The sequence below is a fragment of the Anopheles gambiae genome, chromosome 2 (genome assembly GCF_943734735.2).
Source record: "Anopheles gambiae chromosome 2, idAnoGambNW_F1_1, whole genome shotgun sequence".
NCBI classification, from domain to species: domain Eukaryota; kingdom Metazoa; phylum Arthropoda; class Insecta; order Diptera; family Culicidae; genus Anopheles; species Anopheles gambiae.
The window spans coordinates 4987340-5007088 of NC_064601.1; the positions used below are offsets into that span (position 1 = coordinate 4987340).

General features: G+C 49.0%; 1 protein-coding gene across 1 annotated transcript in view; it reads left to right on the top strand.

The window, feature by feature from the left end:
• Nucleotides 1-19525, top strand: part of LOC1281734 (heparan-sulfate 6-O-sulfotransferase 1) — a 49969-nt gene extending 30444 nt beyond the window's left edge. Inside the window, exons 4-6 of the mRNA XM_061663570.1 lie at nucleotides 3329-3728; nucleotides 6245-8234; nucleotides 18748-19525. Coding sequence (XP_061519554.1) covers nucleotides 3329-3728; nucleotides 6245-6383 — 539 coding nt within the window. The 3' untranslated portion in view covers nucleotides 6384-8234; nucleotides 18748-19525. The remainder of the gene's footprint in view (nucleotides 1-3328; nucleotides 3729-6244; nucleotides 8235-18747) is intronic.
• Nucleotides 19526-19749: the final 224 nt, after the last annotated feature.

Here is a 19749-nt window from a genome sequence, read left to right on the forward strand (position 1 = left end):
GACCTCCGATTATTGTTGTCCCCGAAACGCGTGACCAATTCGGGAAACCGTCCAAATGCCTCGTTACATCAATAACAGCAGCAGCAATAATAACAGCAACCTGTTCGTCATTGAGCGCCAGGGAACTGAGGATGAGATGGCCCCTTGAGTCCGGATGAGTAGATCCAGTGAAGGAATGGCTTCTGCTGGTGGCGGTGTGTACTTAGGCACGCTGGAATGACCACGTTGGGAGTTTATTTTTCTGTTCCAGTGCACTGTTTTCGACCACTTTTAGTTTCCCGTGTACGGTTTTCCTTAAAGACACGTCCTTTTCCTAGAGCAGGAAGAGAGAGAAAAAGAGAGGTCGACGCTTTTTTATGTCCTTGAATGTGCTCGTTTTGTACCGCACTCCCAACGGTCCTTGGGAAAGCGAAGCATCGAAGCGTTTTTCTGAAGAAGAATTGCTTACTTCGCCCCCAAACGACGGGGGACACGCCAGTGGTCGGTCGGCGGTGGCACCTTGTGGGAAGACGAAAAGTTTCATGTAATTTCCATTTCCTTCTCGTATTTCACATTCATTATTTCGTTTGTAGGAAAAAGTTGATGCGACTTGACGAACCTCCTCCGCACATCGGAGAAGGGCAGACCCAGGAGGCCGGATGGCTGAGGCGCTTCTCTGCGCTTCGAAGTGTCCTAGTCTGCAGAAGCGCTCGAAATTCCCCAACGCGCTCGAAACCTGCTGCTCACGAATATAATTGTTTTTCTACACGCTTTGATGCTTCCCAACAGGAGTGCAGGGGGGGGGGGGGGGTGTTATCTCGCCTGGAAATTGGAGGGACCGCCGCATATGGTGGCGAACCGTGTCGTCTACGAAGAAAATAAATGCTAGCAAAACAAGCATAGCGGCAGCTCACATCTAACAAAAGGGATGGCGGGAGAGTACCATGGGAGTGTTGGGGGTTTGGCCTTATGATATACAAAATGAAGCTAACACCGTGAAGCCATGAAGCTTTTCGCCGCCAGCCGCTGGCAGTCTGGGTTTTGGGTACACGGCGGGCTTTAGGGATCGAGATCTGCTTGGTTGCCCCTTTTTATTGATGCTGCTGCTCTGTTCGCTGCTACTGCTGCTCCGCCACGTGGCGAAAAGTAATATGCGCGATTGTAAATTTGCATACCGACTACAGCGAGCGAAAACGACCGGCGGCACCCCCGGGGTCGTCCAAAAACACCACTGTGTGTCTCCCGCCGCTACCAATATTCCCCGCCGGTTGACTTTCGAACTCTGGCGATTCAGGCGATTCCAAAATGCCGTTTGACCCGCGAGACAACATTCTGCGAGAAGAGTTGTATTCGGGCAAATGCTCAAGAAATGGCTCCCCGAAGTCGCTGCTGGCTCAGGTCAGGTTGGGGGGCTTTCGATGCGATGTTTTCGATGGCTGTAGAGCGTTCTTCTTCGGCGTGGGAGATTATGAACAGAGAAAAAAAGCAAGGATGCCTGGAATGACGTTCATATTGTTGCAATTTAATGCTTACGGAGATGCCATTACGCACCAAACAATAACCTGTATACAAAACGACGACGGCTGTGACGGCTCCAAAAGAGACATCAGCATAAACAACGTTCCGTTCTTTATTGGAAAGAGGTTGTCGCTTGATGATGATGGGGCTTTGCTCTATTTAAATGCGTCATACTGCACGTACAGCACGAGCTGTAAGCGTGTGCACCGAAGCCTGGTAGTGAAATGCTAAGCAAGAAAGAACCATTATGACTGAGTGATTGCGATCCTGGAATTGATCTGTGCAATCAACCGTCCCTGGAATGGTAACAAACGGCAACGACATTCTACACCCTATCGTACTCTATCTCCTCACGGGTCATGGACGACCTGTGACTTGTTCGATCGACGGTCGACGCTGGCGTGTCGTCACCAGAGTAGAGCGAGATGCATTGCGACCTCTCCGAATAGATCGCGCAATTACTCAACGTTTGATAGAATTGCCAATCACTCGATGGGAAAGATTGTGTAAACACACCGCGCGCGCGCGCTCTGTCTTTGACGGGTGTCTCTGTGTGGCTTTAGTGCACGATGAGTGTGCTTAGTTATCTGCTAACCATCACTTGTAATTAAATTTAACCCTTATCTCCATCGGGTGTGTGTTGTGTGAGGATGCGCTCGCCTTTGGATGTTGAGTCCGGATTGTTGTTACGGGGCGGCCCTCAGTAGCTCATTAATTCATGGTGCTTGCGAAAAGAGCTTGCCAAGCACAGGCGCACAGGTCCCCGCAGAAGGCAATCACGCAATTCACTCGGCAGGCAACAAACACATACGCTACGGGAACAACATCCATTCTGGGCTGGGATTGGAACATGTCAATCAAGCGCCAGAGATTGTAGCCCTCTCCCGCATTCATTTCACCGTAATTGAATCGAATCAGCATTAATTTGTTCGAATTGAAACACACTCTCCCCCCGTGTACGTGGGAGGGGAGAAGCGGCCTCTTTTTATGCCACCTTTGGTGTTAACAAATTCAATTGTCAGATCCGTTTTTCGGTGGCTGTAAAAGTGGGGCCGGGCCGGTGGTGGCGACAGCGAACGCGATTGATTGCTTGATTTTACGCTAATCATAAAACGAAATATCACCGGGGACACTCTCATTGTCGTCGATTGTCTTTTATGTATTCAGTTGAATGCAGACGACGAGCTTATGGCGAGAAGAAGGTTTTTAATGCTTTATTTACTTTCCCCAATGCATTGTTGGGTTACCGAAGAAGACACGCGAAAGACTCTCATGTGGCTGACAGTTGGTTTCACGCCGAAACCTGATGTTTGATTTCGGAAACAGCTATCTCAACAAACCGACTCTTGCAGTTAAAATAGAAAAGTACTTAAAGAAATTGTATGTTTTGGCCATACAACATGGCTTACGACTGTTGAACAACAACATACCTCACAGGCTTCTTTGGCCTCGGTCGGTTCCGTCGGCGTTGGGGCAAAGTTGTTTGGCTATAACCTCGCTGCTTGTTTGCTCAGATTCGTGTCCTTCCCAGAAGGTGGGAAAGGTATCAACCACTTGTTTATACAAAATACACACCCCGGTCAGGTGTCCGCAAGACGATTTCGATGGCCTTTCGATGCTCAAATTATGCAGTGCAAATGAATGGTGTAATGGTATGAAACTTGTGAGAAAATTTGATCACGACGCGTCCCTCAGTCGTGACGCGGCGTTTGAAGCACTAGTAACGTTACTGAAGTATTAGTAAATAAGTTTGTGTTTGTCGATTTGTTTTTACCTGTCCTGTTGTCTAATCGTTCTGTCTCTCTGTCTCTTTTTTTTCTTCTATTCACAGGTGCCAACTGGAACGGTGTGGCGCTGGACGAGTTCGCCGGGTGCGAAAGCAATCTGGCCGCCAACCGGCAGACGCGCATGCTTGCCGACCTGGCGCTGGTCGGGTGCTACAACAAGACGTACATGCCGACGGCCGAACGGGACCGCATCATGCTGGCCAGCGCCAAGCGCAACCTAGCGGCCATGTCCTACTTCGGTCTGACCGAGTACCAGAAGATCTCGCAGTACATTTTCGAGGAGACGTTCAACCTGCGGTTCGCGATACCGTTCGAGCAGCACAACACCACCGTGTCGACGGTGACGATGAACAGCCTGACGCCGGCCCAGCGCGCCCGCATCGACCAGCTGAACGCGCTCGACCTCGAGCTGTACGCGTTCGCGAAGAAGCTAATGTTCCAAAGGTACTACACTACACTACTGCTCCCTAGGTCCTTGCACGGGGAAAACTACCAATACAGGTTTTACAGAAAAAGAAAGAAAGAATAGGGCTAAGAAAGCAGGAAGGAGAAAGAATCGGGCTCAATTTTCTAGCGTGTGGCAAGTGGGCACTTCCGGCCTCGAAGCTGTTTATTATCGCAACACGAAATATGGCCAGTCGCGTGCAGCAGCTCGCCCTCTAGCTCTAGCTGTGCTGGCAACGGCTCCCCCCGGGTTAGCAGAGGTCGACATCGTCCGTGCGGAACTTTCTCACACCCGCCCGATATCATCCGGTCAGATTCTAGATACACTTTCGTTTAGCAGTTTGTATTTCTTCCGGTGACCACCAGCGGCGTGTTCTCATTGCTTTTAAAGCTTCTACTAGGGGTATAAAACGCCCTTATACACGTCCCTGGTGTGGAAACGTGTACGTATGTGGTATCTTTTTCTGTCCGGGGCGGAACAGTTATTAATTGAAAGTGCTTCAACAGAGTGTACGAAGCGTTTGTGTGTGATTGGCCGCTTTTCTGGGAAGGAGGTGGTAGGTTTGGTGGGCTGGGCGGGTTTTTGAAAAAGTGGTTAGTACTTCTAATACCATCCTGACATGCAATCTGTTTGTACAATTGTATTTTTCCTCGCATGTAACTGCGGATTCCACCGGGGGATACCTTCCCGGTTGCAGCAGGTTGGGGGTCTCTGTTGAGTCAGAGCACGTTATCTAGTAGTGCATGGTCTCTGCCTGCACTTCTGGATCATACTGTTGGATCCGTCCCGAATGAAATGGAATGCATATTTCGGTGGGTTTGGTTTTTGGTTCGGTGCTTCTAAGCACGAAAATATACTACCGATGCATGCCAAAGACGCATCACACGCCGCCGGTGGGGGTAAGCATGCTAAACGTATTCTTGTTGAGTTGCCTTAAACATAATCTTAAACGTTGCCCTCGTTCAAGTGTGTGATAAATGGCCGCATAGTGATAAGGGGTGCGCCTCCCGGTTGTGCTGCATCTTCGCGCCATAAATTGAGGCCAAGAAGTTAACCAGACAGCCGAAGACAGTTACAAACACACACACACACACACACACACACACCCTTTGATGTTGTGACACGGACATTAATTTCGCTCCTGTGTGCCGGTGGGAACAATATCTTATTGCATAAACCCCATGTTCCATGCTTCCTATTACCCTCGCTTACTAATGCTGCCCACTACAAGGCGTGAAACTAGATACTGTCCCGCTCGCAGTTTATCGCTTTGCAGTGTTTTTTTGTTGTTGTTTTTGTTGGCCGTTTCTTTTCGCCCGTCTCAACATTTTGGCACGAGCGCAATTGACTATTAACTCTAAACACGACTTGGCACACAAACGATTGGCGCAATAAAGAGCGGGGCGCAACTATTATGATCCCGCCACACGCACACGACGGGCCTTGCACAGGCTGCTGTGGGTTGGCAGGGTTGGGGTTTTCTTTCCTGTATGGCACACGCTCGCCTGTGACGGGGGTTGACGGTGTTTAAATCTTTGGCTTAAACGTTTCTGGGAGCGAACCGGTAGGAGGGAGCGTTACTTTTCGTTCGACACCTTCCCGAAATGGGACAGCCCCGCCGGGGAGAAGAGGAGCTGGTTTATGTTTATGCTGTATGTGCGCTGCAGTGCAGAAGCGCAAAGATATATGTGGCTGTAGTAACTATTGCATTTGCGGCTTAACAGGGTCGTTTCGAGCGGATTAAGCTAGTAAACCGGTGACATTAACTGACCATCGCGATAAAGGCGTATGCCTACGGAGGTAGTCAGGCCTCGTGGTGGGGTGGTTTATTAGTGTGGATAGGAGCTATTTTTATGACCTGTTTTCTGTGCAAGAATAGTTTAGGAGTTACTTTATTAAATTGTAAAGAAGGTGGCGTGCTTTTGTGTGTTACTTTATTATGAGTCCATGGTGGGTTATGGAGTGAAAAATTGCTAGTAGAAAATTAAACGATAAGGTCAATTGCTGATCATGTTTGTATTTAGGCTGTAAAAAGACGTTTTAAAAATGTATGAAAAAAGGTCATCGTTTTCCGTACACATTACCATCCCACCACCATTGCGGCACGTGTGTCCTTTCCGAAGGAAACTGAAAGCGATAGGAGGAAGAGCGTGGTGGCGTCCATTAGCTTATCGATTAACCATGGCTAATCGTGTTCAATGGTAGCGAGCAATAAATTACGAAATCATGATATATACCTCCCCATTTTTGGGGTGTATCGTCCGGCGCCGCCTTGTCAGGAAGTCTCGAAGCCATTAACCTGTTGGTGGCGCGGCGCTATTGCCCAACGGTGTCACACAACTGCTCATCGTTTGCCTTCGCTCTACCATTGCGCGAGACGCGCACAACGTTGACAATCCATTACCGTCACCAGTTTGCGGCACGTTTGTTCGCTTTCGCCATACTAAAATATTCTTCTGCTCTTGTTTGTTTGTCTCCCTTTTTTTCCCGGTGTTCCTGCCTGCCTCGCTCACAGATTCGAAAGACTCAAAGCCAAAGATAACGACTTCGAGGTCCGGTTTGCGCATCTGGGCAATCTGGGCGTGCGGAACGGCGTGACGGAGTTCAACTGGGACAGCAACATCGACGACATGCCCAGCAACGAGCATCACTGATATCGGGCCCCACGGGCTCGTTCGGCCGCACTAGAGGGTGGCGACCGCGACCGAGCCATCATTACCGCCGGTGGACGACGCCGGTGGGCGAAGAGCAGCAGCAGAGCAGCAGTAGACGGTGGCAGCGGTGGACCGTTGCCGGCCATCGGACCATCAGCGCCACCGTACCGGGCACCGGCGTCGGGCGGAAGCGGCACCAACCACAGTGCCGCGAGTGCCACCGCCACCGCCATCGCGGTCGCTCATCAAAACTCAATCAATCATCAGCGGGCCGGAAGCGGAGGCGGAGGTGGATACGGATACGGCGGACCGTCACACGCCGGTGACGTTGACAAACCCATTAGTGCTAAGCTCAATCTGACGACTAGTCCTAGCAGTGAACGTAGGCGTAAGAAGGCTAATAAGCAACACCCGGAGCAACAGCGGGTCCGCAAGCGCGAGGATACGCACCCGACGGTCGATGCAGCTAAGCTGCTGCAGCGATAGAATCGTCGACGTGGCCGCGCGCCTCAACCGGGAGAATGGAATTAGCAATGTGCGCAACGTGCTGCGTACGGTAGCATACCCTACTTATGCCGGGACGCTCCAGTGTGTGTTCCTGCCCGTGCCCGATGTGAATCCGAGCGAACGAGACGAGAGGAGGCGATTTGTTGTGGCTGCGGTAGGCGCTACCGAAAGGCCCACAAATCGGATCAGCCTTAGGAAGGCGTACCGCGAAAAGAGGCGGTGGGAAAGATTATTGGAAATCGAATCGCACTAGTACCCCAACAGTCGTAGGTTTAGAAGCCCACAGTATAAGCTTTTTAAAGAAACCAATATTCAATCGCCACCGCGCGCGGGCTGTTTGTGTGCGTGTGTTTGTATAGAGCGGTGCATTATGCTTACTAATCATCGGATCGGTCGCTGCACGTTGGAGATGTGAGTTTGGAGCGCTTCCCGTGTTCGTCGTCGTTCCGTAGTTTATAGCTTTCCGGCTGCAAAAGTGACACAAACACCACCTTCTCGACGCACGATTCCACCGTCAAAAGCGGATGGAGATGACAGTGATCAGAGCCGCAGTCATGGCATACTGTGTAAGGCTTTAGGTTTAGCTTTAAGGAAATTATCATAAGCGCCGTGACAGCCGATTAGGGGAAGAATGATGAAACGCGGACTTAAAAAGGAACCCAGTTCAGAGCGCACACACAGTCGGTCGTGAGGTGTGCGCGCGCCCCGTTTGCTCCCGAAGCCATATCTGCACAAATGCATTCTCAGGGGGAAACAACTCTCACTCGTCGAAATGGTAGTGTGAAAGTGAATAATGCAGCTTCCTCACAACGCTGCACGGATTTGGCAAATGGTGTACAATCGTTCGTAGTTTTCCGGCTGAAAGTAAGTTGGAAAGATGATGCGGAAATTCACAGAAATTGTGTTTGGTTCGTTCGTTCGTGTGGTTTTTTTCGGCCCACTGTCAAAAATGTGACCAGTGCCGTGTCGTGGTGTGAAACGTAACTTACCGTGATTCTCATCATTCGTGCGCCTACTGTGATACCAGGATACTGGCGTGTGGTGATGAAGCGCGTGCGACGCGGGCAACGTTTGGATTGGAGCTAAGAAGCATCCGGGCGTGTGTGAGACGAACCCACCGACGCGACGAGTGATGAAAAGTGAAGCTCGCTTGCTGCTGCTGCCATCATCCTGAAGCTAACGAGTTAATGTAACCTGTCATCATGTCGCCGCGTTCTCGGTTCCTTTGCGTGTGTGTGTGTGTGTGCATCGTTCCCATCATCTCAATGGCTTCATCCGGAATCGTCCTTAGACGCACCATCATCACCATTACGCGTCGCCGGAAATGGATGTGTGTAACGCCATGTAAGTAGATAATGTAGTCATTTTGAAAAATGCTTTTAAATTTCTGCGACACAAATCTTGTACCACAAGGCGCCGGTGATGGTGTGTAGCACACAGATTGTTTTAATGCGGTGCTTCCCACGTTAATGCGCTAGGGTTGTGATTAATGCACGAAAGCCTGTGTCGACAGCTCAAGGATGATACATATTTCTTTGTTTCGACTTATCTTTGGTAATGGGTTGTAAAGAAAATGTGATCTAAAATGACTTCACGTTTCATGTTACAGTTTCTGCTTGACAAAAACGTCGCTTCAAACCAATTCGTCATGAATAAAATGGCTACCATGAACGGGGAGAGATGGAAGAAAAAAAACATGTCAAACGGCATAATGAAATGAGTTTCCTCTGGCATTGAATGGCGACTCAATCGCACGAATTAATGGGATTCTCGAGCTACTAAAACATTCGATTGAGTTTAGGGTTCGATGCGAATGGGCGACACAACGATAAGAGCGACCATTGGACGCATTGCTAGTGTACCGCTGGACTGGGCTGGTTCGTTTCATCCATCCGGTGTGTTCCTGTGTGTGTGTGTTGTTTGCCCGGGTTTTGCGGTTTCGTGCACTGGGCGGTCACGCCATTTGGTGCGCCACGAGAGAAGTAGTAATCCAATAAGGGTGTATCCATTCCACGGACCCCCACACCACGGCTACGGCCCTAGCGTTCGGGCCATTGGAAGCGCACGTTTCATCGGCGTTTCCATTATGAAATGTCCTCCTGTGCGAGCGTGGTCGTTGGATCCGTTCGGGAAGCGATTTGGCATGTTTCTTTCTGCTTCGACGGACAGCACCATCGGATCGAATAGTGAAAGTAACGAGGCGCGTCTCACGGCCATTCGGCCACATTTCGTCCGGCTATATCATCCCCCACGGAGTATCTATCGAAGTGGGGGGGGGGGGGGGGGAGATCTAGATGATGAGCTGAGGCGAATTAGGTTAGGGAGTTTGGAATAACCAATTCGATCGGTTATCTCGGTAGGCGCGGGGATTCGTTATAGTTCTCTGGCTCATCCCCGGTGTGTGTGTGTGTAGCTGAAGAAGCAACGTAATCATCAGGCACTCTTCTTCGCTTTTTGGATCCGCGTTTCTAATTCCCATCACATGCCCTCGCAAAGGGCATTTTCACATAGATCGATCCTCCCACTTCCGCCGCCGGACGGGGCACTACTACGCCAGCATCCTTCGCAGTCCGGGTTGACGATAAAACATTCATTCGAGGTGGTAGTTGGCGTATTTCGTGCGTGCTAAAGCCGCAGTATTGATGGTCCTGGATGGTCGTGTGCATGTTTGTGCGTCCACTATCACCACAGGACGCTGTATCGTAGAGCAATGTTCCGAATTGTCTCTGCATAGAAAGCGGCCTGAACGAGAAAACAAGGCAGGACGAGCGAAATAACACACACACAGAAAAAAAACCCTCAACCCATTTGTGTGTTGTCCGGATCGTACGCATTTTGTCCTCCAAATTGTGTGTGCGTGTGTTTGGAATTCGTGGCAGAGTCGAATGTCTAGGGATGGGCGACGATGAACTCCGGAGATGACACGGTGTCATGTCCTGCTCGATTAGCTCTCGCGTCCGTCCGTTCGTCCATTGGAGCGTTGGAGTTGCGTAAGACGGCGATGGCGGCGTGGTGGAGGCTGTGTTTCTGCGTCGAGTAACTTAATTTGCCATTGACACCAGTGTTTGTCGTTGACCTCCGTCTTCCTCCACCCCAGCACTGATGCTTAGCCTGGTTTTTTTTCTGCTTAAACTTGGAGCGAGATGTATTTTTATCAGTCTTTCCCTTTTTTTGTCATGTTCCCCTTTGCCCTGGGAACCGGAGAATTCATCCACATTTCCAATAGCCAGACCCTGGGACTGGGCGCGTCGTTCATTGAAGCGGTTGAACTCTTCGTTGTCTCGTAGGGGCACACTAGACAAACGTTCCCGGTCTTGTGTCAATTATTTCTCATTTTGCACGCTGATGTTCGGACCATTTGAAGCCGAGCCGAAGGGAGAGAGAGAGTAAGAGTGAGAAGAGACCAGCAATGGTGAAAATTGTCCGGCGTCGTTCGCTTCCGGCACAGCAAACGATCGTCGTCGCCATCGTCATCAACAAGCTTTGACGCCACCACCCAACCCAACCGCGTTTGGTCCGGGAGAGGAGTGGAGGTTGGGTGATGCGTTTCTACTGATTGGTCGCTGCTAAATGGCCGTAAGCTATCGTCGTCAGTTCATCGTCAGCCTGAGGGAGGGGAAACGCCAGCTAGAAATAAAACCTCGCAGAGCGCGCAGACATAAAACCATAAATTCATTAATTTAACTACCCCTTGCTGAGCCACCCGTGCCCCCCTATGCTTCCACTGCACAAGTGTCACTCGCCCAATGAGTGGCCCAGGTTTGGTTAGTGATGGATGGGCGAATTAGCAATACGATCCTGCGGACGCCTACCAAACACAGATGGCAGATGAATTTAATTCTCTCCCAGTGCAATTTCGAGCTGGGTGGGTGTGTGTGGTGCAAAGTGATGCAATAGAAACAACCTGCTTAACGTCAATTTGTATTGCCATATTTCCTGGAACTAACGATTTGCTCGCATATGACCCCCTCTAGCTGCCGGTTGCGAAAGCGCAGTTTTTTCTATGTTATGACGATTGTTTGTCGTCTGCTGTTGATTACACACGCATTCAAGACGCTCTTGTCCTCTCCCCACAGGAGGTTGAAGGCCCGGATCGCAGTGTCAATTGTTTACGTTTCGGTATGTTGGACGATAGAGAGTGCATATCAGGGTGAAGAAGCGTTACTAGCATACAAATTGCTTCCAACAAAAAGAGAGTTACGGTTAAAGTACAGTTGAAGTACATCGTCTTCACATGAACCACAATTTGCACACCTGTGTGTACACATATGTACTTGGAATTGAAGGAAGAAGAGCGACGAGTTTGTTTCAATATGTTAGAAAAAAAACTCCACATGCCACAGGACGGCCTACACATGCCCCGTTGTATAAAGCGGCCGATGAATCAGACCCGCTCTGAGAATCTAATCGTAGATAGTAAATAATAACTGCCGGCTTTTACCTTACCTTAGATTGGTCATGCTGACCTACAAAAGAAACAGCAGCACTCTAAGCTGCTGAAATGCAACAAAATAGAACCATTATTTCAATGACTTAATTGGCTGTTTGTGTTGTGTGCCAAGCAGCGAGGGAAATTTCTTATTAATAACTTCATCGTTTCCATTTGCATTGATTTGATGTCGTTTGCAGGGGAAAGAGCATTTCTTTCCCCGTTCTTTGTTTTGCTAAAGCTGTGCAAAGGACAAAACACTCAGCGCGGTGGCGCACGGTCTGTGGATGTAATATAATACGATTTTAATTTCATTAAAAGCTACACCCATCCACTCCACGAAAATCGTTTCGATGCATCAATCCACCAGTGTTGTGCTTCGTTCGCTCCTTTTTTGCGTCTTATCAACCGTGCGCCAGCAGGGACCAACAGTCAGGCGAAAGCTCGGTGGTGAGGGTCGTCATGCAGGTCCTCCTGTCGGCGATGAAATTATTTGCATAATTTATTCCGATAAATAAATTCCTTCGATGTGTGTGTGTGTGTGTGTGCGATCTGATGCTGATTTCTGCTCGCTGATCGTTTGAATCAGTTATAGCAGTAAGGCGGGACGTGGTGACGCCACATTGCTTCTTCTGCTTCGACGGTGGTGGAAGACCATCATCATCATCTTCTCGCTAGAATCGGTTGAATCAATCATTGAGCTTCACTGTGCACTCTGCATAGCGCCAGTAGACCACCCATCGCACACATCCATCTCCGAAGTAATGGTCGATTTGTGGAGAATCGATACATCCAGGCTTTTCGTAATCGTTCGTTCCATTGCCGTTCATTAACTCTGTACCAGAGCCGGGGCTGAAGTTATCGGTGGCGCTAGCCGTTTGTGACAGAAGTAAAGTGTTCTCGGAGGAGTGTTGTCAGTCGCGGTTTGCAAATGACCATAAATAAATCGTTTATACCGCGGGAGATCAATATCCCGGTGAGATAGTCGGTCGAATGCTTGCATTTCATAGATGGCCCACGGGCCCCTGACCTTCGCAAGGGACGAAGCATTGAAGCGAAGCGAGCGAAAAAGAGCCGAGACCCATAAAAGTCACTCATTTCCATCCCTCAGTTACTTCATCGACGGATCGGGGCTTTTGGTGCGCACACATACACGCACACAAACACAAGCGGTATAATGTGCCGCTTTCTGTTTATTGCCGGTCGACCGACCATGTGCTTCGGATAACATATGGTCGCTACGGGTTACTGTTACGGCCTATGTTCACGACCCGAAGCGGAAAATCCAACTCGAGCGATGTTCAGATGTTCCGTAGGCACGGTTGGAGGCCTGACCGAGTGCGAGTATGTTGGATATGGGTCGATACAGATGGATAGATGGATATCCCCGTGAAAGAGAGGATCCTATTTTTACACGCTTTTTCTGCTCTTTCCTGCAAAGCAAAACCCATCATTACACAGGCTGCTGCACACGTGTGTGCGGTACGGGACAGCGTACCAATGACCGGAAAACCCCTCCCGGTGGAAATTCCAACTCCAGCAATTGGGATAGGAAAGCACACACACACCCAAAGCAAACGGACCGTATCAAATCATCTGTTGAAGGATTATGTGGACTAGCTAAATAAACTTTCCCGTGCCAATGATCTGCAAGAGGAGGCCCCCAGATGATGGCTGCAAGGCCTCCTATCATTTGTTGTTTATACGATGATCCTTTTTTAGAAGATTAATTCCTTCTTCTGCGCAAGCAATAGCATAATGTCCATCGCTGCTTGTACCTTTTCGTTGTAAAGTCGACATCAAAAAGAGGAAACCCGTTTTGGTAGTAGCAGCTGCCGGTTCTGGGCGAAAATTTCCTTCGGCTCGTTAGCTCGTACTAGAATTAGGTGAAAATCACTATTTCTCCAAATACGTGACCCACCACCATGTGTGTGTGTGTGTCTGTTCACTTGCGTGCTAAAATCGAATATGATGACGGTGTTCCGGGGTCGCCGTTGCGCCTTTTGCCGCACGTCGTACGCTCCCAAATCACACGGTTCAATAATGATGTTTCTTTTTATACTGTAGGTTTCGAACTCTTAGCAACTCTTCAGCAGCCTTTTTTTGCGACTCCAACGGGTACAACGGCCGTGTGAAGGACTCTCGGTTTCATTTTCTTCGCCGGATCGATGAGGAGATTATTATTATTATCATTATTTGGGTATGCTTTTCCGGTTCGATGCTTAAGCCGATGTCGCGACCTTCCGCGCCAGCATGCCGGCCACGAAACGACGAGATAACGATGGCCAAAATGGCCATCATCGTAATGTCATTATCGGTTTTATGCTAGCAATTAGTGAAATTGGAAGGAAAGGGGATGGGAAAATGCGAAGCTCCCATTGCATGCGGAATTGGAAACGAATTGGATTCGACACGGCCCACGTTCCAGTTGTTATTTGAAGACACACGACTATAAACGGAACACGGAAAAGCGCACCCGGGCGCCGCTTCCGTTTTATGCGCTATGCGCCATCACCATTCGGTGTGTGTGTGTGTGTCATGTGGTTGGGACGAACGGGCGCGGATGATCGTGTAAGCGGTCGTGTTGCGGACGGGAATGATTTTTGTTGTCCCACTTATATACGTATATGTCTATGTGCACATAAGGAAATGTCGTGGTAAGGAAATGTCCATTTTCCTGGCGTGGTGCGAAGCCTTTTCGTTCGTTTCTTTCTTGCATTTCTAGCACGCCGTGTGTGTGTGTGTGTTACGTGTCACTACCCAAAATAAACGTTGCAATCAGTGGAAAATAACATTCGGTTTTACGGATAATTTCTTTGCGTGTTTCATGCTGTTTTATACACGTGTGCGCTCTCTCTTGATGTCTAGAGCATTGGTTTTTATTTGCCTGTGCAACGATTTTTGCTGCCTCTTTTTATTGCCAGTTTGAAGTTATGCTTTTTCTGGCACCACCTGACAACAAAACACCGTCGAATAGCGAAATGATTGAATATTGTGGTGGTGACGGCGTAAGTAAGGTGTCATACGACGCTATTACGATTGTAATTTCGAACGGTCGTGAAAAAGTAGAAACCATTCGGGAAGTACTCTTTTAACGTGCATACACACATTCGATTGATCTGGTGTAATGTGTAATGTCCCACAGTGCTTCCAAAGTACGGAATGATCGTAAAGTAATACAATTCCAACGGAATGGGAATGCTTTTATGCTCGCAGATAGCGAATCACGACCATCATATTGCCCTGGGGCGGTAATAATTCGTACCAGCAGCACATTGCACGGTCGTCCTTTACTATTACGCAGCGACTCACTGTCTGTCTAATGCACCTTCCTGTGGCAGATGGTCCATAATCCGGGCGTCGCTAGCACTTGGGGCCCACGCGGGGTCCCGATTGGATGTAAGTGATATGATGCGTGCTGACCGAAACAGAAAACACGGTCACCACGGTGAATGGTGTCCTTCCGGGTATTGTTGTCTTAAATTAGATTTCCCTAATCAACAACCACGAGACCAAGCTTCTCTCCTACACGACATCATATCTTGGCCAGTTGGCGAAGGTTGGATCCTTACACCGGTGGACTTTACACTGACGGCAGTAGAAGAAAAGCCAGTCTTTAGATGAGTGTGTGCATCGTTAAGATAATTCCGAGGACAGCGGCCAAACTCCACCGTGGCCGTTCTCCAACGGTACATTGACGACGACGACGACGACGACGAAGACTCATGAAGCTAAGGCAAACAGTTCCAGCGAATGGAACGTAGGCGCACCGCCGTTTCGGTTGTGTTGTAATGTAATCTTATGCCCTCCGCTTCTAACCCTACGAGTGTCTCGCACGGTCATCTCGCTTTCAATGGCATTAGGCGGATTTTCCAAAGATTTCACAAAGGTCCCAGTGTCGTCCAAGAAGGCGAATGGCCAATGAGGGACATCCTTTATCACACGGGCACGGTTTTCCACGAAGGAGCATGATGTGTTTGTATTCATTTTCTCCACAACAAATTCCATGTCCCCCGGTACCACCGATGGGGGGGACAGTGAGGCTGTGAGAGGGAGAGATACACGTGAGATCATCTGGGTGGCGTTTTAGACATTCTCAAATATTTGTGGTACAATGTAGGAGGAGGACTGACTGACTGTTCAGTCATCCTAAAAGAAGTGGATTAATGCACATAGCGTCTCCGTTGGCGGGGTTTGTGTCCCTGCTTGGTGGTTGAAGATTTCTCTCACAAATGCACAAAACAAGATGAGAGATTCGTCTGAAATAGAAGCGTGTCGCTTTATTATCTTCCCAAACGCGATGTCTTCAGCAGCCACGCGTCTCCCCTCGCAGGTGGTCGATTTACCGTGGACCTTCGCGTATTATCATTAGCATTTAAAGACAAGAGGAAGAAGCCATCCTACGACAACAACTACCACCACCACGACTACGGCAACGGTGGTGTATTGTTCCAAGTTTTATGAATAGGTTTCTCAAGCACCGTGTCAACATCACCCGCAAGCGACCATTTTGCCTCCCAAAAACTGTTAGATTCTACCCAAAAGACATTGTTGTTGGTGGCCATTGTTGATGTTGATAACAGCCGTACCTGGGTTGGGTGTGCACTACGCTCGCGTAATAAGTGCCACTGTTGGTTATTCGCGTGTTTGCTGCAAAGTGTCGCGCATACGCCAAAGCGCTATTTGCTGCTGTTGTTGTGCTGTGCGCTGGAACTGTCGGAAGTGCTTCCACGGAAGGGAGAAGACAGCACCCGGGACACACGAACGATGGTGCTTGTTCCGAGTGCCATATTTTTTATTATTTATCTTGGTGTGCTGCTCCCTCGAGAAACTGGTAAAAACAAGGTGATTATTAAAAAAAGGAGGCCGAAAAACGGAAAACTGATAGCACCTTTTCCCGATAAGCTTCCACGGCGGATGGTGGGGGAGCTTTCTTGGGGTGGGGGTGGGGGGGCAGGACAGGGCCTAGTGTAGAAGGTGCATGTGTCTGCACGTGTCACAATCGTAAACTTTCTCAAAAAACTGGAGGGCACTTCTGTTGTTGTTCCTGGTGCTCCTCCTTGGTGCTTCGATTGGTGAAGACAGTTGGGCCTACAAAGCCTAACGAGTAACGCTTTCTTTGTGAGTGGAGGGAAGAAAAGCGACCGAAGAGGATTCACCTGATTTTCCGAGTGGTTGTTTCACCTTTTTCACACGCTCTGAATGTTCCCAAAGTGTGGAATATGCACTCCACCCCAAAAAGGAGTCACTGGTAACTAGTAGTGAGTGGAGCAAACAGGCAGCAGCAGCAGCACTCAATCCAAACGCCCTGCCAAGAGTAGTAGGTCCTCAAAGATACTTTCCAGTGTCTTTATTTTCCACCATGGCGCTGGCAAGTTGTACCGAAAAAGTTTGGTCCTCTTCCACGAATCCCCTCAGTTCGCCTCGCAAAAGTCGCGCGTTGCATTATCTAATGGAAGTGGAAGTGTCAGCCAACTCTGGAGCCAAAGAGGAGAAGAAGGAGGAGAGGAGTAGCTTCGACACATCACGGTACATCACTTGTCACGGGAGAAGAGAGAGTGCCCGAAGAAGCACGGGTAGAATGCGGCAAAGAATTTTATCGGATCAAAAACATTCCACACCGTCGTTGTTTTCCTCGTCATCGTCGTCGTGTTGTCGTTGTGTCGTGCTCCTCATCCTTCCCCGTCTCCCTCCCGTTCGGTTTGGGTGGTGTCCCACTGGCACCGGAAGTTGCCTGTCTTTCGCGAGTTATTTCATCACCTGCTAAACCAATAAGTATGATAAGGTTGCATGACGACGCGACGCGGCTGTTGGAAAATGCCCCCCCACATAACGGGCGAACTGTTTCGGGGAGGTTGGCAACATTTCATAATTTATGCTCCCGTGGCCGTTGTGGTTGCTGTTGATTTTGGGGAATTTGTACTGCACTCTGCTGTTTCGGTCGTCGCTGGGGCTGTGTGGGGAGAATGATGTGTATCGTTTGGGGCTAACATATTTGCCAGAAAACTTTGCATATTTTAGGCAGCACAATATCAAGGATGATTTGTGTGAGGAAAATAGGATAAGGAATAAAAAATGGATGGAAATATTAATTAATTCGTCCCTTTTGCGCAATACTTCCTAGCGTGGGAATTAAGGATCCTTTCGCCAAATTACATCTCATACACGATCCTCAGCAATTGGATCGTTTCTTATACCCGATTTTTTGTTTTGTGTTTGTGTGTATAAATCAACAAGAATGTGCTCCAACTCTTATTATCGTCCCAAGTGCCGGAGGCGCTAAAATCAACGATTCCTTCACTGCCGGCAGTTTGGGTCCGATGATGGTATGTGCTGGAAAAGGGATCGGCCACACTCTTACCAAACATCATCAGGATATGATGCCCCCTTACACACGATCCAAGATTTCCCAGAACCGAACTACAAAAAGGGGTAAAGAGAATTTCAATGCGTTTGGAGCAGGAGTGAAAAGTTGACGGAGGACTGATTAAAACATTCAAAACCCTTTTTTTGTTGCTGTTGCTTCGCTTGTCCATCCACCATCACCATCACTATTGCCGAGGCAGTGTACCTGGTGGGCTGGCGGAACCCTAACAAACACCGAAATCTCTTGCCTCTTCTCCTTCTACCTCCTGCAGAGAAAGCAGAGAAAAAAGCCCTGGGTGAAAACTTTTTGAACCGTAAAACTTTTCCGAATGGGAAAATGGGTTCACCAAGGAGCGGGTGAGTCCCACGTTTTTTGTTCCTTCATTTCCATTGCCCAGCTAGTTGCATCAATTTCAGCACAACTTTCTTTGCTTCTTTTTCGGTTGCTGGTAGTGTGTGTAGATCCTTCTGGTAATAACCGAATGCTTTCCCAACCACACAGAAATACACACAATTCCATCGCTGCGTCTGGATGCGTTTCAGGGCAGGCCCCACACCACCATGGTGCGGTGGAATGTTCTTGTGCGTCTCGATTTCGGACAAAGTTATGCCTCGATTCGTTCTTTTTGAGCTAATTTTGGGTGTGCATATATTTGTACAAACAAATGTGCTCCACTTGCTTTTGGGTTTTTGAGACCAGCACCCGAAAAAAGAAATCCTTTCTCTTTGCTTGTTTTGTTTTCGGGGGAAACAAACGACGACAAACATGAAAAACCTCCGGAGTAAGTTTGTGCTTGTTGAAATAAAGATGCTTCCAAGAATATGTCTATCGTCGTCACTGAAACGGAGGAGGTCCGTTCAAACAAAGCGAGCCTTCAACATGAGGCTCCCACACACCACCACCACCACCACCACCGCCCAAGTACCCACGCAAGGAAATCGCTCATCCCCAAACGCACCACACTGCGAAAGAGAAGCTCTCTGTTAGCTAATTTAATTAGAATATATTTTAATTTCATCTCATTTATTCATTCTTCTCTCTTTTCTTTTCTTCTATTTTAGGCTGCAATATCTTGAACGCGCAAAGGCCGAACAGTAGTAGTTGTGGCAGTGTAGTGCATCGAACGAACCCGACCGGGTTTTGAGATTTGAGCAAAAACGCTCCTCCCAGACACACATCCGACCAGCACCACCCCGCGTTCCAAGCCAACGCCACAAGGGCGGGCTTTTCACAGGCACGTTAAAGGTTTTGCCGCCTAGCCCGCCTGGTCTGGCCTATGACCTCGTTTACGTTCGAGTGACGTATGTGCGGGGCCTGCAATCAGGCTGTGGTAGCAGTGGGGAAAGCATACAATGTTTGCCTTGCCTTGGAAATGAAGGATACAGGATGTGTGAGCCGGTATACTAGCTTCCGATGCTTCTGACGCTGCTGTTACTGCTGCTGCTGCTGCTTGTATGCACGGCAGAATGCACCATCCGTGCGCCTCTCCCACTCCTCCTTTTCATCGTCGTCTGTCCCATCGTCTTGGTCGTCACTCTCTTCAGTGATTAGTGTCCTAAGGCGGTGTTGGAAGGGAAAGAACCTCAACGAACCGCGCGTTCGTCACACTTTCCCGAGACTTGGAGCAACTTGGAGTGAGGAATAAAGCTGTCGCCGGGCACTCTCAAGAATCAACACACACACGCTCGGAACAATGCGGAAAAAGTGGACGCTTTTCTCCTTTACCCGCGCGCGCGCCGCCTCTCCCGAAAAGCCAAGGGAGATGGAGAAGGTCCTCTGCAATGGCGCCGCCCGTTGCCGCCAGACGAGCGAACGCTGCTTGGATACTGGATATCCGGGGTGAGTAGACCCACTTGCTGTAAAAGGCTCACTGTGTGTCGCGTTGTACACAACAACCTTCACACCCCACCCCTCCCTCATTCAACTGTCTGGGGGTTTGTTTCCTTTGATTTAACCTCGGAAGAATGTAATTTCACACCAACGAAAGGAAAGTGTTCTTTTAAGGGAAGGAAAAAAACACAAGAAGAGTGATGCTGGGTCAAAGGAGCGGGAATGTCTGCGCT